At 41.0% G+C, this 22,161-nt stretch overlaps 2 protein-coding genes across 2 annotated transcripts; one reads left to right on the top strand and one right to left on the bottom strand.

Annotated features, from left to right (window-relative positions):
- Window positions 1-1,263: 1,263 nt before the first annotated feature.
- Window positions 1,264-18,938, bottom strand: CLHC1 (clathrin heavy chain linker domain containing 1; the record flags this gene model as incomplete). Its single annotated transcript, XM_050709836.1, has 16 exons — window positions 1,264-1,490; window positions 2,523-2,696; window positions 3,463-3,665; window positions 4,412-4,586; window positions 6,956-7,098; window positions 8,248-8,310; window positions 12,736-12,833; window positions 12,978-13,009; window positions 13,716-13,816; window positions 14,770-14,821; window positions 15,230-15,330; window positions 15,524-15,725; window positions 17,044-17,059; window positions 17,103-17,172; window positions 17,823-18,010; window positions 18,810-18,938. Coding segments are annotated over 16 exons (1,938 nt in total), but the record flags the coding sequence as incomplete, so codon positions are not given.
- Window positions 18,939-19,489: 551 nt separating this feature from the next.
- Window positions 19,490-21,694, top strand: RPS27A (ribosomal protein S27a). The gene is made up of 5 exons (XM_035565529.2): window positions 19,490-19,821; window positions 20,149-20,203; window positions 20,295-20,380; window positions 21,076-21,207; window positions 21,512-21,694. Exons 1-5 carry the CDS (start codon window positions 19,774-19,776, stop codon window positions 21,659-21,661), a joined length of 471 nt encoding a protein of 156 aa, XP_035421422.1. The 5' UTR covers window positions 19,490-19,773; the 3' UTR covers window positions 21,662-21,694.
- The last annotated feature ends 467 nt before the right edge of the window (window positions 21,695-22,161 follow it).

Below are 22,161 nucleotides of genomic sequence, written 5' to 3'. Positions count from 1 at the left end.
TATATATAAATATATATATATAAATACACACACACACACATATATGTGTGTGTGTGTGTGTATTTATACGTTTAACAATAATTTATTTCAGAAAATATCAATATATTTATGTATTTAATTTAAGGGTTATATTTAGAAGTCATTATTCTAAATGTTAAAAATGGAAATTGGATACCCCTCTCTGTTCTTGATTCACACCCAATACTTAAAATATCTGCAGACTTCTATTTTTCTTCTTTTAAAGAAAGTTCTCTTGTGAATCCTAACTCTTCAGATTCACCCATATAACAAATATTTCCTATTAACTTTTTAAAATGCAAAAATGCATTAAAAAATAAATAAAAAAAAAAACAGCAGTACTCATATCTAGCTTAATTATAGAGATATCTGTTATTTGGGTACATGTAGCACAGTGACAGCAATAGATGACATTCAGCATTCTTCCTGTTTATACTGGTTGTGGGCTGAGAGCTAAAAACAGGCTCTGCCAACACGCACCCAGCATAAGACTATAGTTGGACATCTTCCTTTTTCTAAGGCTGAATCACCCATCTCTTAATAATTGATCCAAGCTAAGTAAGACTTCCAGTACTGGCTCTTACATTGCAATATGGTCACTTAATTCCCACAGGAATCCAAGAAGCAGTTGGATGTGCATAACTGAAACCTAACTTTGTTCTAAGTAAGCACTTGTTGCATTTTGACAGGATTTGTTAGATTATCAGGATAATCTAACTTGTACTATGACTCTAGTGATGGTGACCTTTCTGGCTTACCAGCAAAAAAAAATAAAATAAAATAAAATAAAATAAAATAAAATAAAATAAAATAAAATAAGGCATTAGGGTGTGTCTACCTTGCACAATGCCCTATTGTACAGTGCCCTCAGAACGATGATCCATGAACACCAGTTTCTCTTACCCACACTGATTCCAAACCCTGTGCAGTATCTCCCTCCAGCACTATCCTAAAAGACAGACGTGATGTACTGAAGCTGAGAACAGGGTGGATAAAAGAAATGTGTATCATTACCACAGTACACCACTCCAGAGTGTCATATGCCAACTTTCTTCTACATTAAGGATACATTTCCAGTTAAACAAAACACTGCCATGAACACATTCTCACACAGACACATTAAGAGTGACAAATAACTGATACTTGCTGGTAAAATAATTCTCAGCACTGTTTTCTGCATGCTTACTGTTTACTGTAATTCATACAAAGAGCTAAATGGACTTTTCACTTGACTGCTGTAACAGCTCCCTCTGTTGTTACACAGGAAAACTACCAGAGAACCTATTCCATTATCCTTGTGTCTTTTTCATCTTCAAGTTGTGAATTGTCAAACACTCCATCCTGTGAGGTGAGGACTGACACAATTTTCTGAGATAACTTTTCATGCTTATTTTCTGCACAGATAACTGCTATCTTATTCCAGTCTTCCCAAGTGCTGACAGTGTCACTTAGAATAATCTGTTCCAAAGCATCTTAGGGAAATTAAAAAAAAAAAAGAAGAAGAAAAAAATAAAAAGAAAAAATAAAAAGAAAAACAAAAAAAAAAGAAAAGAAAAAAACACCATATATAAAGACCCTGTATTTGCCGCAATAAGCTTTGTATTAATTATATTAGGGATACTGCACAAACCAGACGGATCAGTTTTTTCAGATGGATTATAAATCCTATGATTGAGGAAAGAACAGCTGATCAAATTAAAGACTTATAAGAAAAGCAGTCTTTAATTGAAAAGGATTAAAGGCTAAAATCTTTGATTAAACTCAAAATCATTTCTGAAACCCAGAAGAGCAACAGAACGACAGAGAAGTGGCAGACACCAAAGTTAAGAGCAGTTAAGGGCAAGATACAATATATACAATAGATGGAAATAACCATTCCTGAGTGGAGATAACCTACTTTGCAGAAACATTATCTTTAAATTTAAGCACTTTTCTTGGCTAAGTCTAGGCAAATAAGCATTACTTTTCCTGCAGACTCTGCAGCACATGCTGCCCACGTGGTTTGTTGCAGCTGTCTGTCCTTGGCTTGAGCTCACGTTGCCTGAAGGCTTCTATACCTGGCAGTGTAAACGCTCTGGGAACTTACAAATCTTACATCAAAGTAGGACTTTGGTTATTTCTTTTTTATGTCCTAAGCAGTAAGTAAGTTACTGGTTGTCCAAGAGGCAGCCTACAGTCTCTGATAGAAGCAAGCAAAGTGCCTGCACAATTATTTCAGTGGTTTGGTTGCCCCAAGAGGTGCTCTGTGCAACAGCAAAGACTGAACCTGTGTGTGTGAGAGCAAGCAGGATGGGCTGTGAAATCTGACGTGAGTGACCCTCATCCCTGTGGGAGCTTCAGAAGACACAAGAATGCACAGTTCAGCTTGCTGTGAAGGAAAAGCTTTTATTTAGTTTCCATTATAAACAAGGAGCACTGAATCCACAGTAATTTACAGGCTGAAACTGGAGTTGAATTAAAATGTCAAGTTTGAAAGTTTGTTATTCAAATTTTGCTGTGCTTACTTTTATTGTTCATTTCCTCCAACAGCTGAAAGCCATGCTTTTTGTGTTTGGCTGAGATAAAAGACAGGATTGTAGCCCCCATAGATGAAAATGGTGGTTTTCTAATCCACTGTTGACTGAGACAGCGAATTAACGCAGTGCTAGGACAGTTTTCCAATAAGAAGAAGTAATCATCTGAAAATCAAACACCAAGATTATTATATATTTGCACATGGTCACCTCTCCCCTTTCTCACTATAAAAGAACACAACGGTTTTCCTAAACACTGTGCAAAAGCTACTATGTGATTAAAATCTAACCTTCATTTACTTGGAAAAAAAAAATCTTTTCTGTAATTATTTTAGAAATCTCACAGAATGAGAAAATGAGCACACAGCAGAAAAGAACTTAATATTGAAAATCCACCTTTAAAATGATTTGGAATATGGTCAGGGAATAAAATAAGAAAAAATAATAAAATAAGAATGAAAAACTGTAACTTAACTGAGCAACAACATTCTAAGCAAGAACACATATAGAAGAAAAAAATGACACAGCCAGAAGTCAGCTAAGTGGAAAGGAACCTAAGAAAGAACATAGGACACCCTTCTTTCCTTTCATTGTTTGATTAATAAACTCATGATCCACCAGAGGGCTAAACCTCTGAGATTTCCTGCAAGCCTCCTACTGGGGTTTTGGGAAATCCCTCCGGTGATTTTCAAACAAGTGTACAAAAAGAAATTCCTAATTTCAGAAGATCACGCATTGATATTATGATAAAGCATACAGGGTCTTTTAATCAGAATTCTTGAGGTCTACTTAAACATGATGACAAGTTCAGATATTTCAATTCACTTCAAATTCCTTCTGTACAAATGTGGTCCAAAGCATTGTCATTAAACCTAAAATAAATAAACGGTAGAACAATCATGAAAGACAATACAAGCGCCTTATTATTTACCTAAAGAAAAATGCTCCACTTGCTGAATATAATCCGCTGCTCCAGCAATTCGGCCCTGTTTACACAGGCACAACACAACTTTTTTGTATGCACCAGAATGACCATATGCAGCCTGAGCCAAAGCCAGGCATTCCGACATGTTGTTTGGCTCCTCTTTCCCATAATCATAAATAACGTCTCTCACTGCCTCAGAAAAGGTTAGTCTGAAGAAGACAAGGCAATAAAACAGGCCAGCATTCCTAATATGCTTTGTAACTTCAGAATATTTCAAAATGAGCTCCAACATAAGTGGATTGTATAGATGGGCATATTTCTGCATGTATAACTATTAAACTATACCCCTTTTTCTTTCTGCCTCTCTTGCAGCCTTAATTCTCTACATTTTAAAAAGTAGCCTCTTCCTTCTCTTTCTTAATGTCTCAACTGCCAGAGAAAGCAATAGCAACCAATGGGACATGTCGTTTAGAGATTACTGCAATTCCAGTCTGTGGCAGCTGGGAGGAACATTCTTACATTCCTCCTGGACATGGGAGATTCAAAGCTGCTTTCAGAGAAAAGGAAATGCTCGCGTTTCTGGCATCAAGAGAAGAATGAAAGAAACCCGTCTTTCATTAATTACAGTTTTCTTAAACCACAGTACAGTGTGAAAACCTTGCATCTGTATAGTTTTTAACTACAGCATAAGAGAAAAGAGTCTCAAACAAAACTGGACTCTGCAGTGCTGCAAGAAAGGTTGACAGCAACAAAACCAAAATGTGTTCTTCAGAACTTGCTGTTGATAACGCTTATTTGATCTATGCTCATATTGAAGTTAAGATTTAACAGTGGGTTTAATAGGAGAATCAGAAAGGACACCCATTAATGTATTTTTGGTTGTGTTTTGTTTCAAAGGGTTTAGTTTGAAGAAAAGGAAAAGCCTCATGGACCTCAGTGCAGAAGAACCACATACCTTTGCTGTGTAACCCAATGGTTTACCAGGTTTAATTGTTTTTCGGACAACGCATATTTAATTGCTTCCAGAGTTACAGGTAAATTTGGAAGGTGTCCAGCTGCAGTACTTGCATTTATGAGAGTGTCAAAATACTTCAGCGAGGGCAGATTTCTCCCTTCAAGACAGCTAAGAGCTAAAGGGTTGAAAACAAAAGTCACCCAGAAAAGTACAAAGAGAAAAGTAACTTTCACTATTTAAGACTTCCTAAGTTTTAGTCTTTGTTTGCTGACACACACCAAAGGCCTCTGACACAATTCTTAGCAAATCTTCTCTGAGGTTGTGTCATATAAAATGCTACATTAATCGCTCAAAATGAAGGTTGCTCAGAACTGAAGGCACAGGAATCATGACAGTATTTTACCATTGACAGGTAATGGTAAATCTCAGGGGGAGAGATGGTTGGGTATTTAAGCCACATAGTTTTTAAGGTGAAAATACAAGAAATAACATTGTAAATGCCTTCTTACTGCTTTTGGAATATAAGATCTGTTAAGACTGATTTAGTAAATTTGTAATTCAGATCCCACATATTAGCTTATCACAGTTCTTCTCTTGGTTATTACCTTTAAAATTGAATGAAAGCCAATAAAGATATGTACACACACACAAAAAATGTTGATCTTGTAAAGTTCAACCACGCCCCTATGATTCCTTCCAGATGAAGAACAAAATATTCAGCTGCTCCGATCTCTGATACCACCACTACCACTGAATTTTGCATTTCCAAATACAAGCCAAAACATTGAGACAAAGACAAAATTATATAGACTATTTTTCATTTACCTAGGATATTTAAAATCAGCAATAGTTTTTACATATCTTAGATTGATTAGAGAAGTTGAGATAAAGGAGGAATAAAATGAAAACAGACCATTATGTACAGGACAGGAAACAGATGTATGGACAATATATTTCAAACAGGACATTGGAGGACAATATATCTCAAACTGGACATTGGAACACAAGATAAAGAAATAATTAGCAAAAACCAGTCCTTGTGGTTAGGAAGAAAGCAAACTCAGCAGAATCCTGACCAAGGGTGAAAAGTACACTGTGAGGAAGACTTATGGCCTTCCTCTCTGAGACCACCACCCACAGCCCGACGACCACTGCCCAGAATTGATGAGAGGATCTGCGCAGACGCAGGACACAAAAAACTAATTAGCATGAGAAGCGAGAGTAGGCGGGGTTAGATAATGAATATGTATAGGCATTAATAAAATATTCACCACTCTGCTGTATAAATTTGGGATGGCTTTTCACTTCAGGTATGCACGATAGGCGGAGATATCCCCCGTGCATCCAGCGCTGCAATAAAGAATATACCACTTAAAGAAATTGGACTATCAATCTTTGAATCAATCTGGCACCCCAGATGGGACTTCTCCTCTGTCGGACCGCAGGACCCGCTGGGAACAGGACTCCCTAGGGTACCCCCGGGATTTCCCGGAGGGACTCCTTGACTCACCGGATCACTGCGGAGGCAGACAAGGACCCCATCATTGTAAGTGAGTATATTCTTTATTTTGGTTTGTTTGTTTGGTAGACCGGTCATTTGGAACTGTCTGTAAGTCGGAAGGTGATCTTCTGCAAGACAGTATTTGGTATATACTTTTGTGATTAATATCATAAGTATATGTTGGGAGGACCTCAAGGAAAGAGCTCGTTCTTGAGGTCCATTTGGAATTGGAACTGTTTATTTCGGGTTAACGAATCTGTTATATGTGGAATTTGACGTTGATTATCGGGATAAGTGCTACGGCAGTGTTGTTAGGAATTTTGGTGGGTTTCTGGTGTTGTAAGGATATACTTGTGTGTATTCTGTGACATTCTTTCATAAAATGGGAGGGCAGCAAAGTGGTGAAATCCCCAAGAAAAGCCCGTTAGGTTGTATATTAAATCATTGGAAGGATGTAGGAGGATCCCCTGGAGGGACTGAAAATAGGAAAACATTAATAAAATATTGTAATCAGTGGTGGCCACTCTATAAGCTGGAATGTGAGGAAAAGTGGCCGTCTAATGGAACTATAAATTATAATACGTTACTGCAGTTAATGTTGTTTTTAAGGAGAGAGGGAAAATGGGATGAGGTGTCCCATGCAGATATGTTTTTCACCTTAAGAAACCACCCGGAATGGCAGAAGGAGTGTGGAATTAACTTAGCCCCACAGGATCCTTTGATCCTGGCAATAGAAAAGGACATGAGAAAGGAAGGGGCAGGAAAGATGAAGAGATGTTGTTCGGCGTGCAGTATCGGGCAGAGATGTTTGAAATTAAGTGAACCAGAGGAGAGAATAGAGGATTATGTCCTCCCGCCCCAGACAGTAGAACGAGGTGTGGAGGCAAGTCCAGGAAACGGCAAAATAGATGAGGATGATGAGAGTTGGGGGAATGAGAATTTTACTCCGATCACGGCCCGAACCCGAAGTAAAGTTGGACCTGTTATTCAGGCTCCATTACGGCAGGCCATGGGAACTAATGGCCCTGCCCGGATAAAAGTACCTTTTACAACCACTGAACTAGATTCTTGGAAAGAGGCTGTAAAAGGATACCGGGATGATCCGGAAGCCGTGGCTCGAAGATTTGAACTAATTGTGAAAAATTTAGACCCAGATTGGAAAGATATAGAAATAATGCTAGCAGCTCTGTCGGAGACAGAAAAACAGCTGGTAGTAAAAACTGCTCGGACCCAGGTGCAGACACAAGTAACGTCAGGAGTTCTGCCTGGGACAGTAGAAACATACGTACCTAGGGTGGACCCGAACTGGGATTATAATGACGAGAATGACTATAGATTGTTGAAAAGGTATCAGGAATGGATAAGGATTGCTCTAGAAAATGCGATACCTAAGTCTGTAAATTGGTCCAGATTGTATATTGTAAAACAGGGCCAAACAGAGACTCCGTCAGAATTTCTTGAACGTTTGAGAACGGCAATGCAAAAATTTACAACGTTAGATCCTTCCTCGGAAGGAGGTAGGCTTCAGCTGGTATCGCTATTTCTGGGACAATCGGCAGAGGATATAAGACGGAAACTTCAAAAGATGAAGGAACCAGATGTGAGGGATTTAGAGAGGTTAGTGGAAGAGGCATGGAGGGTATTTAGGAATCGAGAAGGGAATGAGAGACAAAGGCTGGGTAAGACTATTGCCGCGGCAACTGTTGCGGCTTTACAGAAGCAAGAAGAGCCTTTTCGAAGTAAAGGAAGAGGGAATGGAGGAGGGGGAAGGTCAGCAAGGCCTCCCCTGAGACCGAATCAGTGTGCATATTGTAGGGAAGTGGGTCATTGGAAGAGGGAATGTCCGAAGCAACGGGAGGAGAACAGACTAAGGATAGCTACTGTATCTCCCGATCAATGAAGTAGACCGGGGGATTCTACCCTAGCAGATCCACTGGTTAAAATTGAGCTAGGGAAGTTAGGACAGGAGGTGGAGTTTTTAATTGACACAGGAGCGACCTACTCTGTGTTAAACCAGAAATTGATACCGGAGGATAAGGATTCTGTAACTGTAATAGGAGCTACGGGTCCGCACGAAAGAGCCTTTTTCCTGAGGCCTTTAAAATATAAATTAGGAAAACAGATGGGAATACATAGGTTTCTATATTTACCAGGATCTCCAAAATCTTTATTAGGGCGGGATCTGCTGGAACAGCTGGAGGCAGAAATTGTTTTTGAAAAAGGAAAGATTGGGTTAAAAGTGGGAGAAGAACAGCTGATAACCGCGTTAAGCTTAACATTAACACAAGCAGACCCTATCGGTGGGGTGACTTCAGAAATTCTAGACCAAGTTTACCCAGGAGTCTGGGCCACTGATGTTCCTGGACGGGCCAAAAATGCGGCCCCGATAGTGGTTAGACTAAAGCCAGGAGAAAAGCCAGTTAAGATTAAGCAATATCCCCTAAGAATAGAAGATAGGAAAGGAATTAAAGGGATAGTAGATAAGTTTTTACAATATGGGTTGTTGGTTGAGTGTGAATCTGAATATAATACTCCTATACTGCCAATTAAGAAGCCAGATGGGAGGAACTATAGATTGGTGCAGGATTTAAGAGCTATAAATAAGATCACTGAAGATATACACCCCGTGGTAGCGAATCCCTATACACTGCTAACTAAATTAAAGGATAATCTAGTTTGGTTTACCGTGCTGGATTTAAAGGATGCCTTCTTCTGTCTGACTTTAGCCCCAGAAAGTCAGAAGCTTTTCGCTTTTGAGTGGGAAAATCCAAACTCGGGACGAAGGGCTCAATTGACCTGGACCGTATTGCCGCAGGGATTCAAAAACAGCCCCACAATTTTCGGGAATCAGCTAGCAAAAGAGCTTGAGGGTTGGGAGGCCCCAGACACCGAAGGAGTTCTGCTGCAATACGTTGATGACCTTTTGATAGCCACTGAGAATAGGAGCAGCTGCATGCAATGGACGATAAGTCTCCTTAATTTTCTGGGTTTGAATGGATATCGAGTCTCTCAACAGAAGGCTCAGCTGATTCAGCCACGTGTAACTTGGGGTTTGAGATTTCAGGGGGACAAAGGGAGTTAGGAACAGAACGGAAAGAAGCTATCTGCCGTACCCCAGAACCACAGACCATCAAGGAATTACGAACTTTTCTAGGGATGACAGGTTGGTGCCGTCTATGGATTAATAATTATGGACTAATTGTAAAACCCCTATATGACCTCATCAAGAATAACCAATCAAAATTGGTCTGGACAGGGGAAGCACGGGCTGCCTTTAAGAAGCTTAAATTGGAGCTAATGCGAGCACCAGCTTTGGGTTTACCGGACTTGTCTAAACCCTTTTGGTTGTACTCCTATGAGAGACAAGGGATGGCTCTGGGGGTGCTGGCACAGAAGTTGGGCCCCTACAGGAGAGCTGTGGCCTACTTTTCTAAACAATTGGATGAAGTAAGTAAAGGTTGGCCGGGTTGTCTTCGAGCAGTGGCCGCTGTTATCATGAATATACAGGAGGCTCGGAAGTTCACTATGGGACAGAAGATAACCGTGCTGGTATCACACACTGTCTCGGCAGTCTTGGAACTGAAAGGGGCACACTGGTTATCCCCTCAAAGATTTTTAAAATACCAAGCGATACTGGTGGAGCAAGATGACGTAGAAATTGTGGTTACTAACATTGTGAACCCAGCTTCTTTCCTTAGCAACGCTCCTGACGAGCCAGTGGTCCACGATTGTATCGAAACTGTGGAAACTGTGTATTCTAGCCGACCAGATCTCAAAGAGGAGCCCTTGGAAGATGCAGACGAATCATGGTGTACTGATGGAAGCAGCTTTGTGAAACAAGGACAATGCAAAGCAGGGTATGCGGTGACGACCACTCAACAGGTAATTGAGCCGAAACCATTACCCCTTGGGACGTCTGCTCAAAAAGCAGAAATAATCGCTCTCACACGAGCGTTGGAACTAGCAGCAGGAAAGAAAGTAAATATCTGGACAGACTCTAAGTATGCATTTGGTGTGGTGCATGCACATGGGGCTATTTGGAAGGAACGGGGATTATTGACTGCCCAAGGAAAACAAATAAAGCATGCTGAAGAAATTTTGAAGTTATTAGAAGCAGTAAAGCAACCAGAGAAAGTGGCTGTTATGCACTGCCGGGGACACCAAAGAGGAACCGCCGACTTCGAGGTAGGGAATCGATTGGCTGATCAGGAAGCGAAAAGGGTGGCTGAGGTGGCTGAGGTGGAGGCGCTTACTTTAATACCAGACAGTAAAATACAAACTTCAGGTGAAGGACAGGAACCTAGGTATACACGGGAAGATCAAAAACTAATTGAGGACTTGAAAGGGAAAGTAAGATTAGATGGATGGGTATATTTGAAAGATAATAGAATTGTGATACCCTCTAATTTAATATGGCCTACGGTCATGGCGGAACATAATAAGACTCATTGGGGAGCAGACACCTTGTATAAAAATCTGAGTCGAGTCTTAGTGGGAAGAAATCTGTATACTATGGTAAAACAAGTAACCCAACAATGCAGTATTTGTTTGCATCATAACCCTAACACAGAAAATAGGGTAAAGTTCGGAATAATTGGTAAAGGAAACTATCCCGGACAACAATGGCAAATTGATTTTTCAGAACTGCCTAGAAAAGGGGGGTATCGATATTTGTTAGTTTTAACAGATACTTTCTCAGGGTGGCCAGAGGCTTTTCCCTGTCGAACTAACAAGGCAAGGGAGGTGGTCAAGGTTTTATTAAATGAGATAATACCGCGGTTTGGAATTCCGGCGGCAATGTCCTCAGATAGGGGCTCCCATTTTTGTGCGCAAATAGTCCAACAAGTAAGTAAGGTCCTAGGGGTAGATTGGCAACTCCATACCCCTTACAGACCACAGGTAAGCGGACAAGTGGAGAAAATGAATCACCTAATTAAACAACAAATGGCCAAAATTGGACAAGAAACTAACTTGCCATGGCCTCAGTCTCTTCCCTTAGCTTTGCTCAGAATTAGAGTGAAACAACGGACAAAGGAGAATCTAAGCCCTTTTGAAATATTATATGGAAGGCCTTATCAGTTTTTGTTCAGTGGGGAGGATCTGACGCAATTGGGGTCAGGATACTTGTATATTTATTTAATAGGACTCCAAAAACAGTTGAATCAAATATCTAAAGTTGTCTCAGGAACCAGGGCTAGAGGGCTGGACCAACCAATCCACCCCTTTAAACCTGGGGATTATGTGTATGTAAAAGTATTTACAGGTCACCCTTTGGAGGAAAAGTGGACGGGACCATACCAAGTGCTGCTGACAACGCATACTGCTATCAAGATCAAGGAGCAAGCAGCTTGGATCCACTATTCAAGGGTGAAGAAGGCACCTGGGAAAATATGGACCACTACTCCAACTGGGCCAGTCAAGTTGCGGTTCTCCAGATCCTAATGATTGTGGAAATATGGTTCTCGGGTTCAGGTTGGGCGGCCTGGGATGAGAACTTACATCTGTCCCTAGTACAGAAAATATCTCAAGCTATTAATAGGACGAATTGTTGGGTATGTACCCATATGCCGGAGCATGGGAACAAGGGTGTATCATTAATTGGAATCCCCTTACCTGCAAATATATCTTGGACTAATTTATGGGTGAATACTTCTTGGAGTCGAAAGTATGAGGAGGTTTTAGGATTAGAAGCAAGTAGCCCCACACCATCGGAATCATATTACACATGCGTGCAGAGATGCAATCCACCTAAAGGTATGGGAAAGCTGGACTGTATAAATACAAATACTACTTACGTGGGGAATCAAACGTCCTGCAATCGAACAATAGATATTAGCACTCCTAGCGGTTGGGCGAACTCAACCAGCTGGCCGGCGCCAGAGGGAAAAGGATGGTATTGGCTATGCAATGATACGGCTCGAAAGGTGTTGCCCGAAAATTGGAAAGGGACTTGCACCCTTGGGGCAGTAGTCCCCAATATGACAATACATGTTGGATTATCCCAAGGTTATCTAAGGAATCATTTTCGGAGAATTGGATGGGAGGTTAGCAATCCACTGGTGGAGAGACCCACCGCCTTTCATAGTTTTGTTCGATGGTTTATCCCATGGCTAGGGGTAAGTGAATTGGAGAAAACAATAGTCAACATCTCCGCCATAATAGAAAGGCTGGAGAATAGAACTTTGGATGTTATGGCGGCACAACAAGAAGAGATATCCAGTTTATCTCAGGTCGTGTTACAGAATAGGATGGCACTTGATCTATTATTAGCAGCTCAAGGAGGGGTTTGTACGGTGGTTAATACAAGTTGTTGTATGTACATAGACCAAAGTGGAAGGGTCTCTACCGACTTGGAAGAAATATGGAAGCAAACTAGGGTTCTACATGAGATTGGTAAGGATAACCTTTCGTGGAGCTTTGGAGAAATATGGAATAAGTTAACTTCTTGGTTGCCCAACTTCCAGTGGCTAAAACAAGTTTTTATTGTTTTAATGGTACTATTGGCAATAGGTGTGTTTGTATGCATGCTATTTAGATGCTTGCTTTGTTGCGTTACCGCTAATGATAAAGGCATTTAATGCAAAAGAATTTGCATGGGGCAAGAAAAGGGGGGATTGATTAGAGAAGTTGAGATAAAGGAGGAATAAAATGAAAACAGACCATTATGTACAGGACAGGAAACAGATGTATGGACAATATATTTCAAACAGGACATTGGAGGACAATATATCTCAAACTGGACATTGGAACACAAGATAAAGAAATAATTAGCAAAAACCAGTCCTTGTGGTTAGGAAGAAAGCAAACTCAGCAGAATCCTGACCAAGGGTGAAAAGTACACTGTGAGGAAGACTTATGGCCTTCCTCTCTGAGACCACCACCCACAGCCCGACGACCACTGCCCAGAATTGATGAGAGGATCTGCGCAGACGCAGGACACAAAAAACTAATTAGCATGAGAAGCGAGAGTAGGCGGGGTTAGATAATGAATATGTATAGGCATTAATAAAATATTCACCACTCTGCTGTATAAATTTGGGATGGCTTTTCACTTCAGGTATGCACGATAGGCGGAGATATCCCCCGTGCATCCAGCGCTGCAATAAAGAATATACCACTTAAAGAAATTGGACTATCGATCTTTGAATCAAGATTTCAGAAACTATTTTTAATGCAGCTAACTGGAATATTGCTTTACAGCTCAAAAGGCTAGGCTTACATAGTTAACACATATAACAGTCAAACTAGCAGGTGGACTTTTGTTCTTGTCTACTACGTGTCACCCCTCAGTAGAAACAAAAACAATTTCAGCACAGCTTTAGGAACAGCTTTACACTAGACCTTAAGACCATGGTAACAGGAATTATACTTCTGCAGACCCTGAGCTCCAGAGTGATGGAAAAGGCCTTGCCTGTAACATAATGAAGTCTATTAGCTAGTTGTAATTTCACCAGCCACACATTTTTTGAAAAGCTTACATAACTGTTTATGTTCCATTCTTTTCCCTAACCCACTGCTTACCCCAGTGCTGCTCCAACAGTAAAAACAAAAACAAAACAACAACTGTTGTAAGATAGCTATCTCCTTTCCTGCCTTTCAGGGCATGTGCTTAACATAGAACAAAGGAGAAAGAAAAAGCCTTACAACTTTTTTGTATTCAATTTGGAATTTTAAATGTAAGCCTCAAACCCCCCCCCAAAAAAAAAATCTCGTTTGATAAATCCCAAGATCCTAAGCACTATAACAACTAGCTTGACATCAACTAAGATCCAGTAAGAATGGATCCAATTATCAAGTTCTTACATTTAAGATTCTTTAGAGCCTCTTCATTACAGAGAATTCCTCCAGGAGAGTTTATTGCACATGTTGCTGCAGCATCATACTGACCACTTGAAAATAATTCACTGAAACCAGTAAAGAGGAAGAAAAAATACAGAGTATATGCTTTGCAAACACTAAATAAATACACATACACAAAATGGCGGGCTAGTGAATAGCAATCCAGTCAAGAATCCTAAATTTTAAGAATACACAGCTTAAAAAATATATATTTTAACCTAGTACATCTTTATCACGTTTTCCAGTATGAAGCAGCAATTTTTGTTCCCCACACATCCAGTTACGTTTCTTCTGCCTCACTACCTAGCGCTTTTGAGAGTGTCCATAATGAAAACTGAGAAATCTAAGAGGGAGTTATCTGGGCAATTGTAAAGAGAAATCAACTGTATTTTAATATAAGGCTTGTAAAAGATTGTGATTTGGGAGGGACTAAGAAAATTAATCAATTGCCAGAAACAGAAGTGAGTTACTTCTGTTTAACAGTTACACAGCAGGCTATATGAGATGAGTTGATGAACTAATTCCTATTTTTAAAATTAAGTGATTATTTAGTGATGAGATCTAGGCATCTAGAAGTAAGCCTTTGCATTGGATGCTTTAGAAAAGACCAGTAATGTCCAATTTCCTTCAGGTATCTGGACACTTTTGAAAAACCCTCAATTTCATCAAACCCTCAATTTTGAAAAAAAACCCTACATTTTCACCTGTAGGTACTAAACCATATATATTTAAAATTAGCTTGTCAGTTTTCACAACACAAGGAAGTAAGCTAATCATACACCTCAACAGGTGGTCTCTTCAATGTTAGTCCCTTTAGAAAAAGGACCAAAGAAGAGCCTCTGAAAGCGGACAAACCTTTGATATAATGTCTATGTCTAAATGCCAGCACTTTTTACAGGCTCCAAAAGGGTCACAAAAAAAAAAAAAAGGAAGGACTGCATTCAGGCATTCAGTATGATATATTAGCTCCAATGTTGTAAACTGCTAATATAGAGCACAATAACAATATTCTTTTTACCTTTCAAAATATTCAAGTGAATCCTCAGCCACTTTACTAGGGACATCAAGAGCTGAAATATAAGATATGGCAGTGTAGGGTAATCACAGTACTACCTCAACAAGCAAATCAGCATTAAAAGTGCTAAAGCATTTAAAAACAAAACAACAACAAAAAAAACTTTATCAACTGATACATTTATATGAAGGCATATAATTTAAGATGAAAATATTTTCATGTATTTTTAAAGAATTGAAACAATCTCCTTAAGTGGATGATTGTTTAAGACACACCTTTTGCCACATCAGTTAAACTCTAAAGACAGTTTTCCCGCCAGTGCCCTCAAAAATGAAATACCTCTCTGGAAAAGAGACGGAGAAAATACTATCTTAAAGACCGAACTCTTAGTTCACTACAGCTGACTGTCTACTCTCACACTCTCATTCTTGACTGTTTTGACATTTTATTTTAATGATTTTACCTCTTTCATCATTTTTTGTGATCTGAGAGGGGACATTTTGCAGGGTGATAGTCTTGTCTGATTTTGCACAGGCAGAAATAGCATTTGCAACTAATGAAATTCTACAGATAGTTGAAGAGGGAAACAGGTATGTTATCAGAAGAGTTTCATGAATGCAGAAATATTCATCATAGGATCTGCAGTATCTGTATTAATAATTGATTCATGTCCTGAGGCTTAATCTGTAAGACTTTAAAAAATGTCAATGTGACAGAAAGAACATATCAAAAGGAAGTGTTGCAGATGCTTGTGAACCTGAGCTTCAGCTTTTCCCTCTTTGCTTCAGCTGCATCTCTTATGGCCAGTAAGTGCAAGAGTTCTTGTTCTAACTCCGTCTTTTTCTGATGAGGGATGTACTTCCCGTCCCCATCTTTTTTCAATTCCAGCAACCATCTGTTTAACTGAGCGAGATGTTTAGAAAGATAATCCAAGCTGAGAGATTCCTCTACACTCAGACCTGTGGGAGAACAAAATGCCTTTCATGAGCTCTCAGCATCCCTCTTGCAAGTCTCTTCCAGGTCTTTCTTTTGAGGAAGTCCAGCAATAACTCTGAATCATAGAATATCCCGAGTTGGAAAGGACCCATAAGGATCATCAAGTCCAACTCTGCTGGACTCTCTCAAGTCTCAAGTCACAAGACACAAGAGATACAGAGGTTTGATTATATACTCTGTTTTGCTCTCTGCTTCTCCTCTAAGTTAATTCCTTACACTCTTTTTTTTGTTTGTTTGTTTTGTTTTGTTTTTGTCTGTCATGGAGTTCAGATGTGATACTCAGTCTCATAAGGTTCTCCTGTTGCAATTCACACTTGGCTCACATCCTTGCCATCCTGAATACCTCAGCACCATCAGGAAAGATGATACTTTTTGTTTCTACTCTCCATTTCCTATCTTTTAAACAAATATTTATACAAGGAAAGACTTTGCTTCTTACGCTGCCTGACTTACTTCAAAGATTTGCCTGAAGCCTTTTGAAAAATCAAGGTTGTGTCATGTCACCCCACCCACATTCTTGTACCTCCCTGCAAAAAATGGAAGGACTTCCCCAAGCAAAGGTAATGTTCACTCTTCCCAAACAAGCTGTATTTAGGCGCACATCCACTTACGCTGCATCTCTTATTATTTTTCCTGTTTGGACTTTAATCTTGCAGATCTGTAATTCTCTGAATCTCTCACATCCTTACTTCCAACAGGCATCAGATTTGCCACCTTCTGGTCCTCAGAGGACCTATTCAGTAGCCAAATTGCTGCTCCGATAACCACCTACGAAAAGGTGCCTATAAAACACCATAAAGCAACCCAGGGGCACATTTCAGTTGGTGTGAGATGGGGCCAGTTACATCCTTGTGCCTTGTTGAGTCCTCATTCTTGCAGATGCCAACAGGATCCGCTGCAGACGGGTTTAAGTTGCAGCTTTAAGGAATGCCCTGGCTTGCATGAAAGACCAGAACAATCAGCTGCTGCAGATCCAGCAAGCACAACCAACTCTCTCTATGCCTGCCCTGGGGCAGATTTAGCCCTCGTAAGTCCTCAACTCCTGCTTGTCATCCCAAATAAGCGAGAGGCTGAGCTGGTGGTAATGACAGGCTTTTTCACTCCCTCTTTTCTGGGCAAAAAATAGTAAAGCCGTCTGATGACAGGAACACAGGCTGATTTGCATCTCACTGATAAACTGCAGTATTCTGGGTGGCTTGCCTTTTTATTTGGTAATCATTATTACTTAAAAACATACTTAACGTAGAAGAAATGCTCACAATAGCAGAACCTTGGATTTACCTGGGATGGGCTTAGCAGGATGTACTGTTTTCTCATGTGACAAAGGTTTCAGAGGGCACCTTTCCTATATTTTGAATTTTTAATATTTCATTTTTAATTTTTGCAGAATTCTTCTCAATAGCTTTTATTCTGGGAAAACAAATGAACAAAAACCCCAAACAAACAAAACAGGAACTGTTACCTGGTCATTTTTAATACATCAGGCTGCAAGAATATTAGTACCAAAAGTTTCTGAACTTGCTTGGTCTCACACTGTTTTGCTGTTTTCTGCTCCCCAGTTTGACATATTCTATTTCAGACTGCACATAGAAAGATAACTGGCTCTTTGCAGAATTCTACTAGATAAATGCAGCTATATAGTACCTTCTTAATATAAGACTGTAAACTGGGGAAAAGTTAGCAATTCACTTTCTTTTCTGTATTTCTCAGCATCAGACAATGCATTTTAGCAATGACTGTTCACTATTACGTTCTTTCATTCTTATAAGTTGTGAGACAGATGTGTAACTCCCAAGCCTGATCCTACATTACCATGCAAGCAAAGCCTTTGCTGATTTCACCTTAGCTTTAACTGCACAAGAATCAGCACCAGGATCTGAAGAACAGAAATCTAACGGCAACTTTTAGCAAGGTTTTATACAATCACTGGGAACTTCCATACAAAACAAACAAAACAACCAACAATTAAAACATAAGAAAGTGTCAGAAGTCAACTACACTTATTTACGTCCTAATTAAAACAACATATTTTGTTCTAAGCATCATGAGAGAGAGCTTACTTGTCTTCAAGCTCCATTGCTCTTTTCCTATAGTATAACAGAGCTGTGGACTCAGATTCCAGAGCTTTTAATCTCCCACGAAGAAAAAATGCATTCCTTTGGCCATTCTTAATTCTGGTAATAAATGCCTTATATTCCTGTTTGATTGAAGTCAGGATGTTCTTGTACGCACTAACATACTCTATTATCTGTGAATGTATTTTTGGATGCAATATTTGTGGGAAGAGAATCAACAACAAAAATCTTTCTGGAACTTTCTAATACACATGATAGCTTTAAAAGAAAATGGCTAGACAAATCAATACTTCTTAGATCAAGCTCTACACCACCACTCTAACATAATAAAAAAGAGCTTCAAAAACAGGCTTGGAAAACCAAAGGTACAGGGGCCACACGTTAGTATGTTAAAATAAGTGAAGATGTAAAAGTAGACAGAGTAACCTTCATTCCTACTTATCCAGAAAGCTAGGTGTGCAAGAGTGTTTTATTTATTTATTCACAGCATCTTCCATTTCAGTCAGAATCTGAAAAAGGCAGATGGAATCAGGCAGGCAGGAATCCTTCAGAAGCTTCAGCAACAACTTTTCAGCCTAACTGAAGAGCAGTTGATGCTCATACAGGGCATATGGGGTAAAGGTCATGAGTCTTTATAGTTATGTGGTTTTTCTCCTGTTTCCAGGCAGCTTTATAATGTTTTATCATTTCAAATTTGGAAAAAAAAAATTAAGAAAAGGGGTTATCAAGCATGAACCCTACTGTAATATAGCTTCTGGTACTATGAATTCATCATAATGGCTTCTACTTGACTGTAGTGTACATAGTGGGCATAAAAGAAACGGATAAAAATGCACCAACCTTTGATCCGTGTAACAATACCTACACTTCACAATTGGTCTGTTTGTGTATTCTTCCTCAGAAAACAAAGCAGCAAAACACTCTTAGTGTGAGCTCTATTAGTCTTGCTCATTTACCTGAGAAATGTATTACCTTGTCAAATGCATTACTGTATATAATGTAGCGCTCCTCAGAGGGCCCTTGCTCAGCACAGCCCAGTTTTTCAGTTTCTGTCAGTATGTTTCCCAGTATGCTCTCCAGAAACCTCCCGTCCTTCTCCAAAAGGAAGGGAGGGTTTCTCTGCTCCCCCTCCATGGCTTAGCATAGCAACCTGGCACCTTTCTGACAGAGAATCTAAACCTCTCTCCTGCTTTATTTAACGCGTGCTTCAGATCAAAACCTGGAAGAAAAGTTGAAATTGTTAAAATTGCACCAGGCATTTCCAAATTAATGTGACTCTCAGTACTGTTCCGTATCTAACTTACCTAAGACTTTTCTAATTCTAAGGATATTTGCCCAACAAACGCAGGCAGGATTTGTAGGCGTTTAAATTGCCTTCACGGAACTAGGAGATGAGGGCCCAGATTTCTGAGATTTCGCGCTGCAGCGCCGACTTGTGGAAACACAGCTACACAGCTACCGGGGGGGGAAAGGAAAAACAAACAAACAAAAAAGCAAAAAAACAAAAAAACAACAACAACAAAAAAAAGGCGGTCCCTAAAGCGCCGGCAGTGTGTATGTGCACGGCCACTCCGTGAGGAGAGCTCGGGCCTTGCACCGCCCCTCAGCCTCCCAACGGCCGTCACGGGCCGTTGGCGCCCACAGCGCGAGAGGAGCCGCGGTGCACCATGGGGGCTGCAGTTCCCCTCCCCTCGCGGTCCCGCCTTCCGCCTACGACTCCCATGGCGCACTTCGGGTGTGGGGGTGAGACTACAGCTCCCAGCAGACCGCAGCGCGGCTGGCGGCGGTGAGGCACGCCGGGAGCCGTAGTCCCGCCGCACTGCCCGCCCTTCCTGCGGCGCGGGTGGAAACCCCGTGCGGGGCGGCGCGGCGCTCTTTCGCGGCGCCGCCATTCCGGGAGCAGGTCGGGGAGCCGCGCCGCGCGGCCGGGCTCGCCATGCAGATCTTCGTGAAGACCCTCACGGGGAAAACCATCACCCTCGAGGTGAGGCTGCACCCACCGCCCCGCCCCGGCACCGGGCCGACCGCGGCTCGCCGCGTCCCGGCCTCCGCGCTGCCGCTCGCCGCCGGGCCGGGCCGTGCCTCGGGAGCCGGTGCCCGGCGGAGCCCGGCGCTGGACGCGGAAGGGGCGGAACGAAAGGCGCGGCTGCACGGCGGACGCCGCGCTGGAGCTGCGGAGGGCTAAATGGCCGCGGCAGGGCCGGCGGCGTGCCCGAAATGGCTGCTGCTTCCCCTGCAGCTCCGCGCTAATTACATGGCAAAGCGTGAATATAAACTTGTCTTACAGCCCCGCTGCCTTGTTTCGTAACAGGTTGAGCCTTCCGATACCATAGAAAATGTAAAAGCCAAGATCCAGGATAAGGAAGGTAAGGTCGAGATGCACGTTTTGCTTTCTCCTCAGTTAGGGTGGGTCACGGTTCGTATTCCTCACGTGTTCCTCCTTTCTGCCACTATCAGGGATTCCTCCTGATCAACAGCGACTGATTTTTGCTGGTAAGCAGTTAGAGGATGGACGCACGCTGTCTGACTACAACATTCAAAAAGTGAGTAGGAAATGCTGAGAGGAGCGTGGTACCACCTGGTGCTGTAGGAGCAGACTGGCTGTAGGTTGTGAGCCTAAAAAGTGCTTCAAATAGATTGAAACAAACTGATGAGGGGAGGTGACACTTTAGCTTGTGAAGTACTGATGCTAAGACTAGAGCTGGCAGTTGCTGCAGTGGAGGTCTTATCTTCAGGTCAGAAGGAAACATTTCTGAGAGCTACTTCATTGCTGCTCTTTTGTCAGCTCTGTAAGTTGGCACTTTCTGGTGAGTGATTTTAGGGGGCTAATGTGGAAACTGCTGCTGACTTCTGTCAGACGAGCAGCAATGCAACTAGAAAATGGGAGACAAATTATTTTTACAGTAACAAATCAGTGATAGATTGGCTTAGTCACATCATGAAACTGTATTCTGCAAGTTTAGTTAAAACTGAGGAATACAACCACAATACTTTTAATAGTATTTGAACCTTTAAAGCTTTGGGATGTGACAGCACACAATTCTCTGGTGCCTGCTCATTTGCAGACTAATGAGTGAAAAATCCTTTAAGAATTTTCCTAGTTGGCTGGAGGTTGAAATTCTGCTATTTAAGTATTTGCTGTAGATAAAAGAAAAGGCCTGCTTAAATACTAGTCTTCGCTTGTGAAAGCATTTTGATTCTTTCAAAGGGTATTCAAATTTTCTTATTTTACAAATAGGAATCAACCCTTCACCTTGTGTTGAGACTTCGTGGTGGTGCTAAGAAAAGAAAGAAGAAGTCTTACACTACTCCCAAGAAGAACAAGCATAAGAGGAAGAAGGTTAAACTTGCAGTGCTTAAGTACTACAAGGTATGTAGAACTAACTAGATGAAGCTCGATGAATGCTTTGCTCTCACCAGAAAAGGACTAGTTATAGCATACAAAGCCTGTAACTAGTCTGCGTGTCACCCAGCGTATTTAAAGTCCTTCTGTTTGCAAATACCCCATCTGTTAAATAAAACAGAAGTTTGTTGCAGTCAGGCACTTCAGAACTTAGTTTCTGTGTCAGATTCCTGAAAGCAATCCCAAAAGCTGCTTTGTCAAAGAAAAGTACTTGAAAATAATTTGTGCTAAAAGGTGGTATGTATGAGATGTTGCCTCTTGCCCTTGACAGGTGGATGAGAACGGCAAGATCAGTCGTCTGCGCCGAGAGTGCCCCTCTGAGGAGTGTGGAGCAGGAGTCTTCATGGCTAGCCACTTTGACAGACACTATTGTGGCAAGTGCTGTCTGACATACTGCTTCAATAAACCAGAGGACAAGTAAATGTACTAGACAATAAAAATCTGAAGTTCTGTACTGTTTAGAGATTTATTTCTGCACTGTATTTCCTCTTCACTGGTAGGATGAAGTTTTGTACAGTCTTGTTCTGTGCCTCTTTTTGGGGGATGAGGTTCTTTTACCAAGAAAAAGGGAAAAAACAGCTATGCAAAGACCGCAGGAGAAACCTTTCCAGATCTCTTCTGAGGCTCATCTAACATGAATATTTAGTGATTTAGTACTTCAAATACACACTGTGCAAGCACCATTCCTAAGTTTTTTTCAAAAACATTCCATTCCCCCAGTTATGGTCAGGCATGAAAGTCTGATTTTGACCTGCTTTTCACAGCATTAGCCAGCCATGAACAAATACTCCTAGAAATGTATTTGAAGGAAGCAGGGTGTATTTGCATTCTCTTTTTTTTGTTTTTTTTTGTTCTGCCATAGCTAACTCTTAACTGTAAGTGGTCTATTTAAACATGAGTAGATAGCACTGCAATTCTTAT

The sequence above is a fragment of the Cygnus atratus genome, chromosome 3 (genome assembly GCF_013377495.2).
Source record: "Cygnus atratus isolate AKBS03 ecotype Queensland, Australia chromosome 3, CAtr_DNAZoo_HiC_assembly, whole genome shotgun sequence".
NCBI classification, from domain to species: Eukaryota; Metazoa; Chordata; class Aves; order Anseriformes; family Anatidae; genus Cygnus; species Cygnus atratus.
The sequence above is the reverse complement of the archived record's forward strand: the minus strand, read 5'-3'. Positions and strand labels throughout refer to the sequence as shown.